Genomic DNA, 19,665 nt, shown 5'->3' with positions numbered 1-19,665 from the left:
TGCCAAGGATCAAGAGCTCGCTGCCAAAAACCAGGAGCGGGGTGAGAAATAGGCTGAAGTACAGGTCCGATTTGTTGCTCGTAGAATGACAAATAACAAAAAACGTAGTACTTTTTCACTAACCACAAAGCACACCTGGTAATCACACACACACACACACACACACACACACACACACACACACACACACACACACACACACCAAACAAACTACTCTTGATTCAGAGCATGCCGCTCATTCAAAAAGCTGGCGGCAAACGAATTGGACTCTTCGTTGCTAAACACGACGCCCGAAGAACCAGCCTGATCGTGCTCGCCGTCTTGCTGCGCATCTCTGAGCTCTGGCACCGAGCTTCGCGGACCTTTCGGCGATAAAAAGGAGAGACGATGGCGCGGATTCGGCTTTTGACCACCAGACTCGCCAACAGCAACACGCGGTGGGCTGACGACGATGGACATCTGGGGCGAACTCGCAGCCGCATTCTTGTCGAACAAGCCTTTTGCCTCGAGCGTGTTGATGGATCCCGAGCTGCGAGCGCGCGAGAAAAAGAAGGACGATCGTGTTTCGGAGCCCCGGAACGAAGGCGAGACCAGGGGAGACGCAGGAGGGGAGACGGAGCGTTCTGCCTCCTCGGATAGGTCCAGCGAATGGAGCGTGGGAGAGCTGTGCGTCAAATGACTGCCAGACGCCAAGGACGGGGGCTCTACTTTTGCATCGCCGTGTAGATCGCCAAGCGATGTTGCCAGCGCCGATTGGGCATGTGGCAAGGCCGCCGATGCCTGATCCTTGTGTAGTTTCACAGCTTCTTTCAGTCGCCGCTCTTGCTCCTTTCGCTCGACCTTGTCCTGGACTTTTCGCGCTTTTGCACGTTCCTTTTCCAGCCGCTCGCGTTCCTTTTCCAGCCGCTCGCGCTCCTTGCGATCCTTCTTGTCCAGTTTGTGCTGCGCACTCTCGTTGGAGGCTGAGCGAGAAAGCGCCATGCGCCCCTCCGCGAAACCGAGCGGATCTTGCTGTGACGGCGAACCAATCCCAGGGCTCGACTCGCGCTCCGATGCAGCGCTCACGTCGATGGAAGGCGCCACTCTGAAACGTTGCTCTTTGGATAGAAGACCCAAGGCCGAAGCGGCCTCGTGCGCGTCCAGCGGCGGTCGCACGGGTGAATGCAGACTGCCTTCTTCAGCGTCAGACTCATCATCATTGTCGTGGTTGGCTCCAAGATGGCTCATGTGCTTGACAGCACCAATCAGCGCCTTGCCCTTCTGGATGGTCCATTTGACCTTTTTTCCAAGAAGCAACTTTGCCTTGAAATGATCGTGATGGCCAGACGATTCACCAAAGCCAGCGGTAGATTCGTCCTCTGCCTTCTTGAAGCCAAGTTTCTCCTTGATGACTTGCGAAACCAGCAATTGAATGCAGTCTATAGCCAATACGAATCAACCAAGCGACCGACACTGTGAGCAAGGTTGATTTACATCTTGTTTTGGTGTTTTGGTTTTCCCCTTGCGCAAATTTTTCTTACCCTTTTTCAATTGCATCAATAAATCAAACCACGACCATGATTTGTCGTGATACTCAAAGTCGGGCAGATTGAGGACAAAATCGTGCACGTCTTCAATGTTCTTGTCCTTTTCGCCCTGAGAAAACAAAAACAGACAACAGTTCACGGTTGGTGTTGCTCAAGGCACGAAACAGCTCTTTTTTTTTTTCAGTTTTACCAGCATCTCCCAACCCAAAATCTTACCTTGTAGCTGACACAAAGCTGTACTTGTGGGATTTTGAAAAATATAAATACTTGGGTCTTGGAAGCGCGAGCTTTCATTTCGGACACTTCGGCCTCGACCGAGCCTGCGACCCGATGGGTTGGCTTTGTCTTTTTTGCTTCAGGCTTCGATCTGGGTGTGCTGGAGACGGGAAAAAAATGAGCGAAACATGGAAAACAACAAAGAGCAAGAGAACGAGCGACAGAATGAGACACTCAAAGAACCAACAACCAACACCATACAATCACTCCATTCCTTTACCTATGCTCTTTCGCAATAGCCGATAAATCATTGGTGCTTCCGCTCCGAGAAACGTTGAAATCGCTGTCTTGAGGCAAGTTCGAGTAAGAGCTGGACAAAGACCGCAGCGAACCGACTCCATCGCCGTCACTTGGGTCGTAAAAGGACAGTGGCCGCGGCACTGGCGTCGCAAGTACAGCTGAAGCGCGACGCAGCTGAAGCATCTGCGACTGCTGGTGTGGACCTGGCGAGGGTGGCTGCACGCGAACGAATGGGGCCCGAGCGGCGGCACGATCCGACTCCCCGCTCGCATTTGCATGTATGGCCTCGAGAGACTGCGAGCGGTTTAGATGTTTAACCCCGCCCGATGCGCCCAGTTGTTGAATCCTGCGATGAGGAACAAGCGGCGTATCAGGGTAGCGCTCCACACGCTCCCGATCCAACGACGGACGAGTAGTCTGACAAACACAGATTTAGTCACGTTCATGGCAACCACTCTTTTCATCGCTCGGCGATAATGTTTTCTGTCTGCTGACTCACCTCAACGGAGCCAACTGCGCTTGAAATCGGCTCTTCCGACGGTAAAACCTATTCGCAGAATGCAGCAAACCGCAAGTCACAGTCAACCACACACCAGGTGAGCAAATTTAACAACTCAACCATCGCTCATCCACAACAAGTGGCGGCAGAAAAAACCAAAGTCAACCACAAACTCAAAAAAAAGCAAGGAGAACCAGCTCCCTGTCACAAACTCAAAGTCAATCACGAATGCCAGACAATCAAAATTGTCAAAATTCCCACAAGCGGAGCAACGAGGGGAACACGAAAGTCTTCTCAAAAAAGCAACGAAAACCCAATCCCCGGTCACAAGCTCAACCATCCTCGTCACAAGCCATGATCTCAACCTCCCCACAAGCGGAGCGACGATGGGAAAACGAAAGTCATCTCAAAAAAGCAACGAAACCCCAATTCCCCCCCCCCCTTGTCACAAACTCAAACCATTCTCGTCACAAACCATGATCTCAACTTCAAACATTCTCTGCAATTACCTCAGCATCACGATCGCGATCGCCCACGCGCCGGTCCTTGTCGCGATCTTTTGACACCAAACCCTTGTCGCGCTCCAGCTCCTTTCCGATCGCGTGGAAGAAAAACTCAAACAGGTGGCGGTAGAGCTGATACGTGAGCCGTACGGAAAGGGGAACCAAGTTCACCTCAAAGTGCTGCAACACTGAAATGCCGCCCACGGGCGCCTGGAAGCGCGAGTAGATGCGTAACATGACATTGCGATCAAAGGCAAATCGTTTGCCCGATGGGTTGAACAAGGCGAGGACTTGCTCGTACTTTTGTCCACGAAGTTTGTTCAGCACATCAAACTTGGCAGCCTCGAGACTCGCCTGGCCGCTTTCGTCGCGATTGATCGTGTAGGAAAAGTTGCTGCGATGCAATCGGCCTTCGGCGATGACTTGGAGATTCATGCCTGGCGTTGCTGCTGCCGCTGGCAAGCTGCTCGAAGAGGAGGCGGCACCAAGCGACGCCAACGCACTGCTCGAACTCAGCCCAGCGCCCATGGCGGCCTGGGAGCTGCTGCTGTTGCTGCTGTTGCTTGAAAGAGACAGGTCATGTGCACGCCGCGTCATTGCAGGTGACGGGGACGGATCACGTTGCACCATGCCCATGTTGTTCAAAGCGATCGAGTTTGTGCGCGAATGATGACTCGGAGTGGCGACAGCAGATGCCAACGTTGATGAGACAGCCGGCAACGTCACACCCAGAATCTTCCAAATGCCGCGGTCGATGCCAATCTCAACAACCTTGTCAGGCTCGCTCCCTCGTAGAGCATTGACCACTGCCTGCCGATTCTTCTCCGTGTAAAGGACGACCATGAGGTGCAAGTCAGAGCGCAAGGACGCCAGCTGCGCCTTGCTTGCCCGCAGGTTGCGTTGCAGCTCCTCCAAAACAGTCAAACTGTCATCGGCAGCAACGGATTGGACATTGGTTGCCGTGCCCCCAACACTACCACTTCCAGGCTCGCCCTTCTTTTGCAGATAGAGCTCAAACTCGACCTGGGTAATGTGCTTGAGCAGCTGACGAACGCGATTTTGCATTTGCTGAATGGGCAGACGCTGATCGGCGCGCTGGGAGAGCTGGAACGTGTACTGCATGGTCTGCAGCTTTTCCAGAGCCAGCTTTTCGGCGGGCTCATTGTACAAGAGCAGATTCTTGACAACGTCGTAGATAACCTCAAAATGGTGGTCGGTCGATGCAATGTCAAGCAGCTGAAACCGCATGGCAAACGTGTTGACACGCTCACTTTCGCCGCTGCCCGCAACGAGCAGTGGTTCTCCGTTTTCTGCAATCACAAGCCGCGTGGCAGCAGCAACTGCAGGTGAATACGGACGTCTACTACTGCCACCGAATGACATCGACGAGTCCGCTGCTCCTGTGGGCATGGACAATCCCAACTGCGACGGCGATAACGCAGAGTTGGCATCGCCAGGGCGTTTCAGTGTCGGTGACGTCCAGCTGGCTCGGCTCGCACCAGTCACATCCCAAGAGTCATTGCTCGTCTGCCTGACAATGCGTCGCTCCGAAGCAAGATGCAATGGCGCGGGACCGCTCATTTGGTCAAATGGCGCGCCAGAATCGTCGCTCGTTCGAGACGGCACAACCCGCATGCGAGATGCTGCTGCCACAGCAGCGAGCGCGACAGTATGGGATCGCTCTGGCACTCGCTCAAAATGAACATACGAGAGCTCGCTGTAGCAACGTGAAGAAATGCGCGTCAGGCGCACCAGAGCTCCGGAATTGGCAGCAACTTGCAACACTGCCCCAAGCGCTGCGGCATCTGCCTTTGCGTCGTGTTTCGCACCTCCAGCGAAATGGCTCTCGGGCACCCAGAACAGGTCGAGGCCAACGCTATCAGAGCGTGCCTCGCGTGGCTCGGTCGGCTTGTCTTGCACAAACAACTCCATATCCACCAGGTGAGAAATCCAGGACGTCTTTGATACGAGGCTGCCACCACTCGCGTCCTGGTCTGTCGCAGTCAAACTAGCGCTCGTTCCTCCAGCAGTTTCCCCTGGCTTTTGCATTCGGTCGGCTGCAGCAGCAGTATTCAGACCGAGCGATATTGGATGGTGCTCCTGGATGAGCAAACGCGCACGGTTGGCTGTCAACATGGCGAGCTCCACCGTCTCCTCTCCTTGGAAGCAAATCTGGGGATGGACAAGCTCAATGTGATACCGCCGTTCAATGACTCCGTCAGCCGCATCATCGCCAGTCAGCGTCACAAGATGGTGGCAACTGGGGCCCAGATCCTCCTCCTCCTGCGTTGTTGCAGAGTCCTTGCGCTGTCCGTCGTCGCTTGAGACGACCAATTTGGTGGCAGTCTCGGCAACAAGTCGGTTGAGCATGCTCACAACATCGTTGCGCCCGGTGTCGGCTCTTGGTCGGCCCACAGGTCGGCCGGACTGTTCAGTTGCAGCGACAGAGCCCATCATGCCGTGCGTCGGCTTGCCTGCAGACTCTGGCGACCAGGCTCGCGGACGGCCTTCGTCACTCCCGCCTGCTGCTGCTGCTGCCGCTGCCGCTGCCGCTGCTGCTGCTGTGGGCAGCCTGGCACCAACCGCGGAAGCCGCAGTGTTCAACGCCAAAGCTTCGCGATCTCGCTCTGGGCCACTGAGCATGGCCATGCCACTCACGCTCGCTCCACGATTGCGGGTGGACGTGGAAGCACCGCCAAGACCCGTACTGGGATGATTCACCGTCGTGCGAAGTGCGTCTGCCGACAAGTCCGCCTTCAAATCTTGCGCGTCCGTGTACATTTTCATGAGGCCAAAAAGAACGTCGCGGTTCCAGCGCGTCCACAACAGCCTGAGATTCATGACAACGAGGCGGTGGACGTAGCGTCCTGCGAGCTCTTCTTCCTCGGAAAGCGCCTCGTCCTCGTGATCGCTGCGGATGGTTCCGACTGAACTCCGTCGAATTCCCGCGCCATCAGTCAGATTGCTTCCAGCAAGCGTGGCCAGCTGCTGCAGGTAGGAGACGGAAGTACAGCTAAAGAGATGATCGACGCGCGTCTCGGGCACGGCATCGTTCCAACCGCTGAATGAGGAATCGCCAGCGTCCAACAACTGGTCAGAGACGTGCTGTCTTGTCAATGACGGCGACGACACGACATGCACTCGAAGGTCGCTCAGCACAAAGCGGCTACTGGTCGCCGACCACACGGGCTCTGGGCGCCGAAGCAACTCGCCCGCATACGGAAAGTAGCGCACTTGGTAGGACGGCGCAACCTCGCATCGACCTGCTTCGAGGACAAACCCCGTCGACCGTGTGTACTCGTTCCAGTAGCGCAAGTTGAGCGCAGGAATGTGAACCGCCAAATCGTACTGGGAGATGAGCGAGTTGATTTGCGGCTTGGGCGGGTCTTGCCGTCCAAACACAACGCCCGTTTTGATGGGAATGGACGTCTGGAGCAGCACCATCAAGAGCTGCAAAAGCCACCGGAGTGTGTTCGAGTACAAGACGCAGGAAGGAATGTTCGGCTGCTGCTCGCTGGTGGACGTGCTGCTGCTCCTCGTCGATGCTCGCTCGTCGGACAAGTCGGACATTGAGGAAAAGTTGAAATGGCATTGCAAATCGCGAGCTCGGAAAAACTCGTACGAGTCAGCCACCTCGCCGTCGTGCAAACGGCTGGTGTGTTCTGGCGCCCGAGGCATGACGCGATGATGGGCGCGTTCATTGCCCTTGCACGTCCAAAACAACCGAATGTCCAGTGCGAGCATGGGACAGTGGACGATGCGAAAATCATCATAGCGCGAGGCAGTTCGGAGAGACATGTCAAAGTCACCCGACAGCATGATGGTTGGGCGAACAGTGGCAGCGTCCGTGTGAAACGCGCCTTGCTGAGCACTACTGCTGCCGCTGCTGCTACCACTACTACTACTAGAGCGACCGAGGGCCCGATGAGACTGCAAAGCCGGCTGCGACCGCAGACGTAAAGGAGGGGCGCGAATGGCAGCCCCGCCCCACTGCCCTTGAAAGTTGCGCCACTGGATGTCAAGTCGCTCGGACTTTCCGTAGGGAGACGGGGATGCGAGAATAGAGCAGCTTACTGACGGAGCTTCTGCGCAAATGCGGCCGTGGAAGAGCAGACGCAGCTTGTCCCAGAACGGCAAGCGCGGGCTCAGGTCGGCTGAAGGGGCCGAGAGCAAGTCGGTAGCAAGTCCCAGTTGTGCTACCACAGGCTCGTAGCAGGTGCCCCACGAGCACTCCATCTCTGACGCGACTACAGACACGTCATAAAAGAATTTGAGAGGAGGCATTTTGCGGAAAATGGTGATGGGCGCCCACTCCCAGCGACCCTTGCGGTCTATGGAACTGCCAGGCATGCTGCGTTGGTTTGGAGGAGCAGAATCCAATCCACCGGCGCTCCGTAGCATGGACGAGCTGGTTGGGTCGGGAGAAAGCATGGTGGAGAACGACGGGGATCGCTTCTGCGTGAGCCAATCCTCGCGCAGCTCGTCCCCATCGCTCTCCACGTTGCCATCCTCGTGGTCCAGATGGCTTGTGCTCGGCTGGTCTGCCACTATCGGCGAGCTAGCAAACGGGGAAGCGTGCAAAGGACTGGGACCGTCACCACTGCTCGGGTCGAAGGCCAGCTCCCAGTCCTTATACTCGTCCTCGGTGTCCATTATCAGGTCGCTGCGCATGGCCGTTTCCAACGCATCCACATCATCGCCGGTATTGACGTCGACAACGACGCGATGGATGGCAGTGGGGTCTGCATCCGGCTCGGCCGCTACCAAGGTACCCACGGCCTGCCATCTGTCCAGCTTGAGCAGCGGAATGGGATAGTCGCGGAGCCCGGCCGTCAGTAGAGAGCACGAGGCGTGGAACCTCCGGCCCCACAGTGTGCTAAACTCGGATTTGGCCCGGGGCGATGGGCTCTCTGGATCCAGCTCGATCATGGCGCGAACGAGACTATCCCTTCCGTGCAGCTTGAGGTCGTAGAGGGCCACAATGTCAATATTGGTCGCCGTCACAAGAAGCAATGCAGTGTGCACGGGACCCTCTTGCAAGAGCATGTCGTGACGCTCCTTGTAGATGGTGGCATTCTTGCGCTCGAGGGCTGCGTACAGCTCCTTGATTTTCTTGTCCGAGAACGTGCGCGCCTGCGAGCGACTGGCCTGCTCCAAGCGCTCGTCCAAGACGGCCTCGCGAAGCAAACGTTGGACCTGTTCGTCCCTCGACAGTTTGTAGTTGAGCCCGAGGGCAACCTCGAACGGGTCGTCTTCAAACTCGACCTGCAGCGACCTTGCCGTGAGCCGAAGGTTGGGGGCAAAAAAGTCGTCGTACTTGACCAACGGTGCACGCCTTCCCGTGCCGACGTACTTGAGCACCTTGATGGTATTGACGAGGCTTGTATCGATTGGCCCGGCGAGATCAAGGCCATGATTGAAGCGAACGAGAATGGTGGCGGCATCGGCCTCGATGAGGGTTGGAGACGTTGGGTGCTTGGTGGAGGCGACGTGCGCGACGTCGTCAAACCGAGCAAACTCGCGGAGATGTGGGTGTCGCAGGCTAATCCGAAGTGTGACCGTCATTGCCTTGACGAGCGGCTGATTGTTCACCGCAAAGGCCAACGAGGACAGGCTCAGTGAGCACGAGTGCCATGGCAAGTCGCCGTGGCTGCTGGATGAGGACGACGGGATCCCAGCAGCAGCAGCTTGGGGCTGCAACGCGGGATTGAACAAGGTACAATGCACAAAAACATCTTCGCATTTCAGTCCAATCTGGTGATGATCGGGCAGTTGGAACTGGGCACAGAGACTGGGGAGATTGACTGACAGCCCAGCAAGGCGGCCTCCCACGATGGGTAGCGTGCCGTTCCGAGGGGCTCTGTTGCTTGGTTGCAAGTGAGCTGGACTTTGGGTGGAGGGATTTGCCTGGTGAAACGGCGCGGCATTCCGGACGGGCAAATAGCGACGGCAGCGATCGCGAAAGAGGAAAATCGACAACAGAAGGGGAACCGACACGTTGGCAAACAAGGTCCCAGTGTCCACCAACACGTGCCAGTCGTCGGGCAGCGCTGCGCGGCTCGTCGGGAGCAATGAAAGTAGCGGATGGTGCAGGGAGATTGAAAAGTTTGACCAATAAAACGCAGAGTGCTTGGTCAGCAGGCTTTGCCACTCGACACCCACCCTTCGGTTGTAGTCGTCGCAGCGCAACGAACAGACTTCGAACGAGTTGGCAAATACCGAAATCAAGGAGCCGCTGACCGTGCGCGCCGAGTCCTCCAACGAGTAGCGCACATCGGCCAGTTCCCCTCGCTGCGGTAGCGGTGCAGAGCTTGAGTCGACAGGAGGTGAAGTGCCGGCTGCCGCTCCAGCCGGTGCAAAAGTCGCATTGGCAAAAGCTGCGGGTTGGGGCCCGTGGAATCCAGAATCGGCACTGGCAGCGCGTTGCACCGGTTGCTGAAAGTGCTGCTGGCTAGAATGGTGATTAGCCACTGTGCGAACGGCCGATAGATGGCTCATATGCAAGACTTGAGTGCTTGCGGCTGACGGGTCGTCCACCATCGATAGAATGAGAAAAATGCTCCGCAACTCCACGTCGAACAGGCAGTCCACAAGAGGCCCAAACGCCGCCAACAGCAGTCGAGGCCTGTTTGCACTCGGTTGAGAAGGCGCCGGCTTGGCAAATCCAGTGTCCAGAACATGGTGTACCAACGAGAGCGTTTGAATCAGATTGGCAGACGTCTCAACAACCAGGCCATCCAGGTCCACATGCAGTCGGATGCGTGTGGCATCGGGCGTCAGAGGGTCAACAGCCCCGTGCTCTGTCGATTGTGCACTGCGAGAAAGAATTTGCCGCTCGTCGCTAAAGCGCGTCCGGAGCTCCAAACTCGAATCTAGCCGCGCTACGGCGAGACACCGACCCCATTGGTGTGTGTGCTCGCTGGGCAGGCAAAAGAAGGCATTGTCGGCGTCGGAAAGGCCGCCGAGTGCAGGCCCCGGCACTGGGGAGCAAGACGCGTGCCATTGAAAGGCCGGAATGGTGGTTGCCTTTGTCAACGCTGCAGTGACAGCAGCAGCAGCAGCAGCAGCAGCACCAACACCACTACCTGCAAAAAGTTGCGATTCATCAAACGGGACGGGCGGCTTTAGCTGGTTGACAACAGGCGACGCGTCGGCGTAGTAATGGACGGAAGGGAAGAACCGCAAAAGATTTTGTGCTCGGCCTGCTGGAACGAGACTCGCGTAGGTGTCTTGCATACATACGGCTGCCATGACAATTCCATCCAGAGGAGTTGCGGCAGCTGCAGAAGGACTTGTTGATGGAGGTGATGGCTGGGTCGAGCTTCCGCTTGTGCTTGCCAAGATGGACTTGCTTCCCGCCGCCAGCATGCGATAGTTGATGGAAAGCGAGAGACTGGCATGTTGGCACCACAAGATGGCCAGGCCAACCGAATGGGGAGAGCAAAGGTCTGCTGCGGAGCGCTGTCGATAGAGAGGTGACTTGTCCGACGGATGCGCTCGGCTGACTGCTGGATTGGGGGAGAAAGCGCCTGCATCGCTGGCGGTGGTGATGATTATGTGTGGCTGAGAAGGAGGAGGCGCGCTGTGGCTGGTTGCCTCGGCTGCACCAGCAACGGTTGGCCGAGCGACAAGACGCAGCACTTCTGCATCCAGCTGCTGCTGCTCGTCATTTCTTTGGCGTTGCTGTCGTCTCCAGAAGTCAGTCAAGCGCTGCTGCTGTCGGTATGGGTACGTGAGAGTGGCGGCAAACTGGTGAACATTCGCCTCGATCTGGGTAAACCGAGCAGCTTGATCCTGTGCAGAGAGTGCTATTTGGCTCAGATCTTGGTGATCGTCGTCAGCGACAATGTCAGGCGGTGTTGTAGGAGATCCGCTTGCCCCATTGTTGCTCGGTCTGCCGCTGAACTTTGGTGTTGCTGTGGCTGCTGCTGGAGCCGCGGTGTCTGCGCCGTAATCGCGCTTTGGAATCGTCGAGTACGGGCGCGTCAGAATGCAAAGCTGCGAGAGCGAGGCGATTACTGTGCATTGGCGAGGGGTGGCCAACAATTGCGAGGCACTGGTTGTGCTTCCCGAATTGGACGCCGCAGGAGCAGACGGCGCCAACGATGCTGGTGCAGGTGCAGGCTGCAATCCAGGGTTTGTGACGGTGACATGTACGGCAACATCTTCGAGCACCACGGCCATACGACGGAAGGTCGCGACAAGCAAGCGACCTAGCCGGTGTGAGGGTTGCACGAGCCGCAACGCCCACCCTGAATGAGCTGGAGTTGCGCTCTTGGGTTGGGGTGCAAGCTCACTGCCGTTGTATTCAGAGCGAGAGCGAGCGGCAGTCTGCTCTGTGACAATGGATCCACGAACTCCCGAGACAGTGACGACGAGCCATTGCAATCGTCGTGCCTGGGCCCCAGTGCTGCCACCAGACGTCTCAGCAGCAGCAGCAGCGGTTGCAGGCTGAGCACGTCGCGGCGGTGGCACGATTGGCGATTTCAGAGATGGTTGTGCATCGGCATCAGCAGCAGCGTCACCCGCGTTATCCTGTTGCTCCGTGGCATAGAACACTGGAGCGAGCTCGGGTGTCAATGCAAACAGTTGGATGGTCACTGCTGCCGCAGTGACAGCCGTCAACGGGCAAGGTTGTTGCAGTGTTGGATTGTCGTCTGGGTGATGGCTGCCTTGTGCACTGGCCGGTGGTTGGTCCTCGTGGCTGCTGCGTGCATGCGCATCGCTTTGTGCTGGCTTGGCAGGGGCAGCGTCGCGTCGCCTAGCAGCAGCAGCAGCAGCAGCAGCAGCAGCAGAAGCAGGCGCAGCAGCGCCAGCAGATTGCTGCGGCTGGATGAGCACGGTTGCGCCGTGGAGCGTCAGACCGGTCATGCCGACAAACGAAATCCGCTGCCATGACACTGCAATGCCCGTTCGAGTGCGCAGCGCAAGGAAGACGAGGCGAACGAGCGCTGGGAAGCACAAGACGAGCGTCGTGAGCGCTGCAATCGACGCTGCCAGTCCCAGCGACCACCACGACCATGATGACAGCGACCACCACGGCAGCACCGTCATGTGGGAAGGACAAGGCGAGAGGGGAGGGGAGGGGGCAGCCGAGTACTCGCCGGGAAGTCGGATTTCTGCGTAGGCGGCAGACCTGAGGTGTGAAGAAGCAAAAAAACAAGACAAAGAAGAAGGAGTGGCCAGCCAGCAACAACAACAACTCGGCTTCTCAGATTGTGTGGGTGTGGCTTTGCGATTGTGTCGTGAAGGCCGCGCGGGTTGAATGTTGAGTGAGTGTTGGATGGACAGCTGGACGCGATGAGCAAAAACCAACCCAAAATCCTCACAATGGATCGGGACGGCGTGACTGTGAGCTATCGCCACGATCGGCCCACCATTGGTACTCGGCTTGGTCAGGCCGATGATAATGGCAGAAGGATTGTCAGGACCCGAGTTTTGCGTCCGTCCAGCCGGCGAGGTTAGCCGGTGGTAGTGAATGAGGATTTAGCATATTCTGGTGTATCAATCAATCGACGTTACCTGGCCAATAGCTCTAAGCCCCAACCCGTGGGAATTGTCAGAACCCGCAGGCTCCTTACAGGAATCGGAGTCTCACAAGGATGGCGGTGTTCAGATCAGCGGTATTCCCGGAAAATAACAAAAATCGAAAAAAAAAAAATCTGAAACCGACAAATTTTGCAATGCAGTCGATTTGTCAGGTAAGTGTTGCAAGGGCATCATTGGGCAAGACCTCGCCGCATCAACCGCGGTATTTCCGAGATCAACCACTCAAAAAGCCTAGATCACAATACGTACCATCACAGCAAGAAAAGCGCGCTGGACAGAATCTGCGTTCTGACCCCAGCAGAGCGCTATAACGTTGGTTGCACTTGCCGAGCTCGATTTCTGACACGTCCAGTCGGTGCCAGACTGCGCACTCTTGCGGATGGATTTTAGATGATATTTCGAATCATTTCCCTCAACAGTGGGCCGATTGCCATGACGAGCGAGCGTGAGTGAAGCTTGATCTTTACCACTTTGGTGTGTGCGCCAATCTTGTTAGTTATTTCCATCGAGAACTCGGATTTTTTTTTTCCCGTCCTGCGAGATCGACTCGATGTACCAGACACACTCACGTCAAGCCATTCATCCAAGGCCATGATCGTGACGCACAGGGCGACCTCGGCTGCAATCGCGGGTGCTGACAGCAACGAACGCCATTGCCCATGCGTGAATTGCCTTGTGACGATGCTGCCCCTGATGACGAATTGCTTGATGTATTTACTGATTGATTGATTGAATGATGTACTTCTGACATTCGACCCGAACGATGACGAGCGGCTCCTCTGCACTTCGGAAAGGACTCGTTTCAATACAAAATCCCAATCCAAACCCGATCCGTACGTTTGTTCCAGTCGCCATCCCTATTTTCTTGTTGTTGTTGCTGTTGTTGTTGTTGCTGTTCTAGCTTTCCGTTTTATTCAGTCAGTCACTCTCACTCCTTTATTCTAGCCGTTTCTCATGGGCAACGTTCACACAGTCGGACCGAACGAGGCGCTCGTCATTTCGGGTGGCTGCAGTTCTGGCGCTCGCAAGGTCATTATTGGCGGCTACGGCTTTGCCTGGTGGCTCGTCTCTGACATTAAGCGGTGAGTCAGCGGCAGTCATCAGAGAGCGAGGAGTAGTGAGAGTGAGGGAGAGAGGATTGCAGACAGATCAGCATGATGCAGCAGGCAAAGGTGAATGGTGAATGGCGGGGAGGGGGGGGGGAAACGCGGCCAATTGCACGTATCAAGAGTGAATGTGAGCGAGTGAGTGAATGTGAGTGAGTGAGTGAAGTGAGTGAGACAGGCATTGAAGCGTTCACTGTAGATGAAAGCAAAAAAAAAAAAAAAAAAAAAAAAAAAACCAGATTCATGCCATTCTCTCGGCTGCGATGCTGCTTTCGTTGGCGTTGGCTGGGGCAACAACTCAGTCCACTCTGGCGTTGTGTGTGTCTGTGTCTGTGTGACGGATGTGCTTCGATGGGAGACTTGACAAAGAAACGAACAATACAAAAAGCAATACAAAAAAAAAAGAAAAAAAAAAGCGTGTTTGAATGTTGTTTGCTTTTTTTTTTTTTTCTGTTGTAAATGCAGATGATGAGCGAGTGTGTCGCAAGTTAGTGTGAGTGAGAGAGAGAGAGAGAGAGAGAGAGAGAGCAAAGGGGGAGACAGAGGAGAGAGCAAAGGGGGAGACAGAGGAGAGAGATCACCCTGATGAATGGAACGGTGAACTCCAAAAAAAAAAAAAAAAAAAAAAAAAAAAAAATTCAAACACAAAGATTTCTTGTGACGTCGTTGTTTTTGAAGTTGAACAAACAACAACAACAACAACATCAAACAAGAACATCAAACATCAAACAACAGAACATCAAACAAGAACATCAAACATCAAACAAGAACATCAAACAAGAACAACTTCTTTGTGCTTTTTACTCATCCAATCATCCAAAATCTCAATTCCAAATGCAAATCTCAATCTCAATCTCAATCTCATCTGAAGAAACGACTTCTGGTTCAATTCACTCATCTCGAAATTGAAACAAAAAGTCACCGCCCATTCAATCTCCATTCTACAATCTCCATTCTCCATTCTGACTGACTTGACTGACTTGCCTGAATTGACTCACTCAACACCCCACTACGACTGACAGACTCACTCTCGAGGTCCTCACCCTCGAACCCGTCTGCAACGACGTCGAGACAAAGCAGGGCGTCGCAGTGTCGGTCTCGGCCGTCGCACAGGTCAAGTTCCTCACCGAGCGCGCACTCCTCGAGAAGGCAATGGAGCAGTTTCTCGGCAAGTCCACGCGCGAAATCCAGGACGTCATTGTGCAGACCCTCGAGGGCCATCTGCGCGCCATCCTCGGCACGCTCACCGTCGAGGAAATCTACAAGGATCGCGAAAAGTTTGCAGAGCTCGTGCGCGAGGTCGCCTCCCCCGACGTCGGCAAGATGGGCGTCGAAATCCTCTCATTCACCATCAAGGACATTGCCGACAAGGTCGGATACCTCGACTCGCTCGGCAAGAAGCGCACCGCAGAGGTCAAACGCGACGCAGACATTGGTGTTGCCCACGCCAAGCGCGACGCTGGCATCAAGGAAGCAGAGGCACAGCGCCGCCACATGGACGTCAAGTACGCCGCCGACACTGAAATTGCCGACGCCAAGCGCGGCTACGAGCTCCAAAAAGCCCAGTTCGACCAGGAGATTAACACCAAGAAGGCCACGGCCGAGCTCGCCTACTCGCTCCAGGCCGCCAAGGTCCAGCAGTCCATCAAGCAGGAGAACATCCAGATTGAAGTTATTGAGCGCCGCAAGCAGATTGAGGTCGAGGAGCAGGAAATCATCCGTCGCCAGTACGAGCTCGAGGCCCAAGTCCGCAAGCCCGCCGACGCCGACAAGTTTAAGATTGAGACCTTGGCGCAGGCCCAACGGACCCGCACCATCGTCTCCGCCCAGGCCGAGGCCGAGGCCATCAAGCTGATTGGTGCCGCCGAAGCCGCCGCCATCCAGGCCAAGGGTATTGCCGAGGCCGACGAAATGCGCATGAAGGCGGCCGCCTTCAAGCAGTACGGCAACGCCGCCATCATGAACATGGTGCTCGAGGCGCTGCCCAAGATTGCTGCCGAGATTGCCGCCCCGCTCGCCAAGACCGACAACATTGTCCTCCTCTCTGGCGACAGCAACGCCACCTCTGCCGACCGTGCCACCTCCGAGATTGCACGATTGGTCGGCCAACTGCCCCCAGCCGTCCAAGCCATCACTGGCGTCGACCTCACCAAGACCCTTGCGCGCCTCGCCTCGGGCTCTGCCACGGCCCCTGCTGCCACCGCCACTCGTTAACTTTGTTTGGTTATTGGATGTCTTTGACCATGAGTGTGTGTGAGTGTAACAAAACCTAAAAATTCAGGCAAAAACAAAACAAACAAAAAAAAACAAAAAAAAAAAAAACCAACTGCGCATGTGTTATGGAGTTGGTCAACGGTTGACCATGAGCATCCTACTACACCGTTGAACTTTGTATTGTACTTGTAGTCAGGGCAAGCCAAGATCAGTCCTCCATAGTCAAAAACACGCTTTGTACGATGCTCCAGCGAGCTCAGTCCGTCGTCCTCGCCACCACCGCCACCGCCGCCGCCCGCGCCTGGTGCACTTGCACTGTTCCTGCGATGCGTAGCACTCTTCGGGCTGCTGGACCCCGCGCGTCCGTGTCCTGCAAACCGCTCGAGCATCTGCAGCGGCGATTCCTGTTCACTGCTCGACCCGGCGGCGCATCGACCGAGTCACCGTCACCGCCGACGAGCGATGGAGCGACACTGGCACCAGCATCAACAGGATTGAGTGCCGCCGCTGGGGCTGCCTCGACCGCTGCCTCGACCGCTGCTGCTGTTGCTGGATCTGCATTGCTGGATCATTCGCCCCAAACCGCAGCAGCGCCGCCGACGCCACCGCTGGTCGTCTCTGTGCCTGGCGTGCAGCGACCCGTGCACTGCGAGCCGGTTGCAGCAGACGAGACGCGGATTCCGACGGCGCACTTGCTCGGCGCACCGGAGCGGGCGCGGATGGTCGCTGCGCTCAAGAGCCTCAAGCGCAGGCACCTGAGCAGGCAGCGATCCGCAGCAGTCCTCGTCCCGCTCTGCACCGTCAACGGCGTCCCGTCAGTGCTCTTCACTGTGCGCGCGTCGTCATTGTCCAGCCATTCGGGCGAAGTCAGGTGAGAGAGTTGTGGTGAATGAATGTTGCATGTTGAGCTCAAATTTGGCTCAAATTTTTGGAGCAGCTCAAAATCCTGCAATCTTGAGCCAATTCTCGATTGTGGTTGTTGTGTTAAAGTTCTATACTAACGTCTGGTTTTGACTGCTTGAACCTCGGCTGCATTGATCCACAATCACCGACAGCTTCCCTGGTGGCATTCGCGACCCAACAGACGCCAGCATTGAGGAAACAGCGCTGCGCGAGTCCTTCGAAGAGCTCGCCATTCCAAAAGACCAGATTGACATTCTCGGGTGCTTCCATGACACGCTGGACAAGTCGCGAACCATCTCTGTAACACCCGTGATTGGCGTCCTGAAGGACGGCTTCCAATTGTCAGACATGCGATTGTCGCCAGGCGAGGTGGCGAGCGCATTCACCCTGCCAATCGACCAGATTATCAACCCGGCCGTGCGCCAATTCGCCATCATGGACAAGCAGAGCGGATATCGGATGCCCGTGTACCAGGGTGGGCCCGCGGCAGTCTGGGGCCTCACGGCCTTCATTGTCGAGTGCGCGCTCGCAATGGTGGTCGTGCCTGCCTCTGTGGATGACACCACCAGCCCGGCCGTCCGTGATGCAGTGGAGCGATATCGGAGAGTGACTGAAACCAACATGACTGAGCGAGCGGCGCGGTTTGTCCAATCACTGTCCAAGAAGCCATGATTTTGCTTGTTTGGGGGGATTTACTTTGTGTGTGTGTCTAAAGCCGTATGTATTGCTGATGATTGAAATATACCAGTTGGGCCTTTGTTCGCTTTGGAGAACAGTGTTTCATGGACGACGAAAAACAACCAAGTATCTTCTTTATTAATAAATTAATTCGTAAGTCACAAAACTAGCGCGACGTCGGTGTGGTGCTGCTGCCGCCGCTGTGGGGCATCGGCGAGTAGCTTGCACGCAAAGCTGGATCGGAACCAAAGGATGCTTTGCCGCCCGAGGTGGGAGTCGACCCAGGTCCAGCGCTTCTCGTCGGGGTGGCTCGAAAAGTACCGGCTGCAAATCGCTGCGCGGCGGGCGAAAGCTGACTGAATCGCTGAGCTTGAGCCATCGGGCTGGACGGCGGAATGTTGGTCTTGCGATTGTTGGGAAGACGAGGAACGGCAAAGGATGGCGAAGAAGTCGAGCCTCTGCTGGCATTGCCGGATTTACTGATGAGCGACGACTTATCGGCCAGTCCAATGGCAATTTGTTCGCGGGGACGCACTTCAGGCAACGAGTAGGTGGGGCCTTGATGACGGGGCGTCGAATCGGCGGCATCGAGCCGGAATGGCGTACCGTCAATCATGCCCCAGGTCATCATGGGCGTGGCATCCACACCTGGCACAGGTGTTGGCGTAGACAAGAACGAGTGGCCGCCGACGCGCGGGGTCTCAGGCTCAAAGCCACGGGGAAGGCGGATGGACGCGCCGCCAGGCGCATTCACAACGACGCTGACGGATAGCAGGGACGCAGCGGCTGCCTGTGATGGAGCTTCCGCAGCACTGCCACCTGGTGTTTGTGCTGCTTCGGCACTCGCTGTCTGCTTGCCCTTCTGCGAAGACTCTGCCGCAACCGCGGCCAAAAAGTCGTCGTCGACACGAGTATTGGCGTGTTGCACGACGCGCGAAGCCACGGACGATTGCTGGTTGGCAACACCATCGACGGGGAACATGAGTGTGTTTTTGGGTGTGTACTTCCAACGCGCTACAGCAGAGCCCGAGCGATCGTTTGGCGGGGGCAAGATGGGCGCTGCGTCTCGCAGAGTTTTCGCGTCGGAAGCCTCCACGATCGCTCTTCCACTCGCCGCCGCGTCGGCTGCAGCAGGATCTGTCGATGATGAAGACATAGAAGGGTTGTCGCTTGCAGCGGGTGCGTCTGTACCAGCAGTGATTGCCAGCAATCCGCTGCTTCCCATGAGTGCCAGCGGCTTGGCCGTTGAGCTCGCGCCCTTGTACATCCACGCGTACTTTTCCCGGTTGCGTTTCTGCGTTCGCTCCATGATCTCTGCGAACGATGCGTTGTCCTCGCTCGTGTGTGTCGCGAGAAACTCGTCCAACGACAGCTCGCGCGGATCTGCCAGTCTCGGACGTCGCCGCGGACCGCCGATTGAATCCATCTCGCCATGGCCATCTTCATCCTTATCATCAGCTTCATCACTGTCATCGTCTTCTCGAGATGCAAAGTGACTGTCTTGGTCGCGACGTCGCTTTGAGCCTCGCGTGTGCATCGCTTGGTCGCTTGCTCCAGCCGCCGCAGCCGCCGCCGCCGCCTCGCCTGGTCCGAATGCTCCTTCGCTGTGCTCGCCTCTCGTGTCTCGCGGGGTCTCGTCGCCCGTCATCCTGGCGCGCGGCGTTGCGAGCAGTGGCGTTGCGTCTCCGGCGTCGAATCGCCGACGACCGCTGCCAGGCGCCGCCCAGCCAGACCCATTGGCGCCATTGATACTACTGTCACTGTTGGCACTAGCACTGGGTGTCTCGGCGGGGCGGCCTCGCGTCGAGTAGTAGCCTCGCTCAGTCACCGCCGTCCCTCCGCCGCCGCTCGTGCGCTGGTTGTACTTGGCTGCGATCGCCCGCAGCAGCGCTTCGTCCTTGCGCTCGAGGGCCTGCAAGTACTCGTGCTGAGCGCGCAGCTTGGACAGGTGCGGGAAAAAGTCGCGCTGGATGATGCTTTCCAAGGCGCTCAGATACGCGTCTTCATCGAGCACGCGACCCCTGCCACCAGCACCAGCACCAGCACCAGCACTTGTACTTGTACTACTACTAGAATGAGTATTAGTAATAGAGCTAGATCCAGACGAGGATGCGGATGCCATGGAAAGCAGACTATTGTAAAATAACAGACTGGCCTTGAAGCAGAAAGAG

General features: G+C 56.4%; 4 protein-coding genes across 4 annotated transcripts; 2 read left to right on the top strand and 2 right to left on the bottom strand.

Annotated features, from left to right (window-relative positions):
- Nucleotides 1-51: 51 nt before the first annotated feature.
- On the bottom strand, nucleotides 52-12,207 carry CAOG_07746 (hypothetical protein). The gene is made up of 6 exons (XM_004343570.2): nucleotides 3,051-12,207; nucleotides 2,542-2,589; nucleotides 2,023-2,459; nucleotides 1,743-1,902; nucleotides 1,521-1,635; nucleotides 52-1,418 (listed from the first exon to the last, which is right to left on the bottom strand). The coding sequence occupies exons 1-6, from the start codon at nucleotides 12,096-12,098 to the stop codon at nucleotides 211-213; spliced, it is 11,016 nt and encodes a 3,671-aa protein (XP_004343620.2). The 5' UTR covers nucleotides 12,099-12,207; the 3' UTR covers nucleotides 52-210.
- A 1,273-nt stretch (nucleotides 12,208-13,480) lies between these two features.
- Nucleotides 13,481-16,038, top strand: CAOG_07745 (flotillin 2-PF). The gene is made up of 2 exons (XM_004343569.2): nucleotides 13,481-13,675; nucleotides 14,722-16,038. Exons 1-2 carry the CDS (start codon nucleotides 13,548-13,550, stop codon nucleotides 15,911-15,913), a joined length of 1,320 nt encoding a protein of 439 aa, XP_004343619.1. The 5' UTR covers nucleotides 13,481-13,547; the 3' UTR covers nucleotides 15,914-16,038.
- A 96-nt stretch (nucleotides 16,039-16,134) lies between these two features.
- Nucleotides 16,135-17,614, top strand: CAOG_07744 (nudix hydrolase 3). The gene is made up of 2 exons (XM_004343568.2): nucleotides 16,135-16,784; nucleotides 16,969-17,614. The coding sequence occupies exons 1-2, from the start codon at nucleotides 16,156-16,158 to the stop codon at nucleotides 17,486-17,488; spliced, it is 1,149 nt and encodes a 382-aa protein (XP_004343618.2). The 5' UTR covers nucleotides 16,135-16,155; the 3' UTR covers nucleotides 17,489-17,614.
- CAOG_07743 (nuclear protein Es2) lies at nucleotides 17,615-19,632 on the bottom strand. The gene has a single exon (XM_004343567.2). The coding sequence runs from the start codon at nucleotides 19,614-19,616 to the stop codon at nucleotides 17,661-17,663; it is 1,956 nt and encodes a 651-aa protein (XP_004343617.1). The 5' UTR covers nucleotides 19,617-19,632; the 3' UTR covers nucleotides 17,615-17,660.
- Between the last annotated feature and the right edge of the window lie 33 nt (nucleotides 19,633-19,665).

Source organism: Capsaspora owczarzaki (assembly GCF_000151315.2).
Source record: "Capsaspora owczarzaki ATCC 30864 unplaced genomic scaffold supercont2.14, whole genome shotgun sequence".
In the NCBI taxonomy this organism is placed as follows: domain Eukaryota; class Filasterea; order Ministeriida; family Capsasporidae; genus Capsaspora; species Capsaspora owczarzaki.
This window is presented reverse-complemented; position numbering and strand designations above follow the sequence as displayed.

Bases quoted from the DNA above. Each gene is read 5' to 3' on its own strand.
- CAOG_07745 (XM_004343569.2), top strand. From the start codon at position 13,548: ATGGGCAACGTTCACACAGTCGGACCGAACGAGGCGCTCGTCATTTCG. The intron at 13,676-14,721 runs GTGAGTCAGCGG...TACGACTGACAG, and splicing joins CTCGTCTCTGACATTAAGCG to ACTCACTCTCGAGGTCCTCA.
- CAOG_07746 (XM_004343570.2), bottom strand. From the start codon at position 12,098: ATGACGGTGCTGCCGTGGTGGTCGCTGTCATCATGGTCGTGGTGGTCG. The intron at 1,903-2,022 runs GTAAAGGAATGG...TCCCGTCTCCAG, and splicing joins GCTATTGCGAAAGAGCATAG to CACACCCAGATCGAAGCCTG. The intron at 1,419-1,520 runs GTAAGAAAAATT...TATTGGCTATAG, and splicing joins ATTGATGCAATTGAAAAAGG to ACTGCATTCAATTGCTGGTT.
- CAOG_07743 (XM_004343567.2), bottom strand. From the start codon at position 19,616: ATGGCATCCGCATCCTCGTCTGGATCTAGCTCTATTACTAATACTCAT.
- CAOG_07744 (XM_004343568.2), top strand. From the start codon at position 16,156: ATGCTCCAGCGAGCTCAGTCCGTCGTCCTCGCCACCACCGCCACCGCC. The intron at 16,785-16,968 runs GTGAGAGAGTTG...AATCACCGACAG, and splicing joins AGCCATTCGGGCGAAGTCAG to CTTCCCTGGTGGCATTCGCG.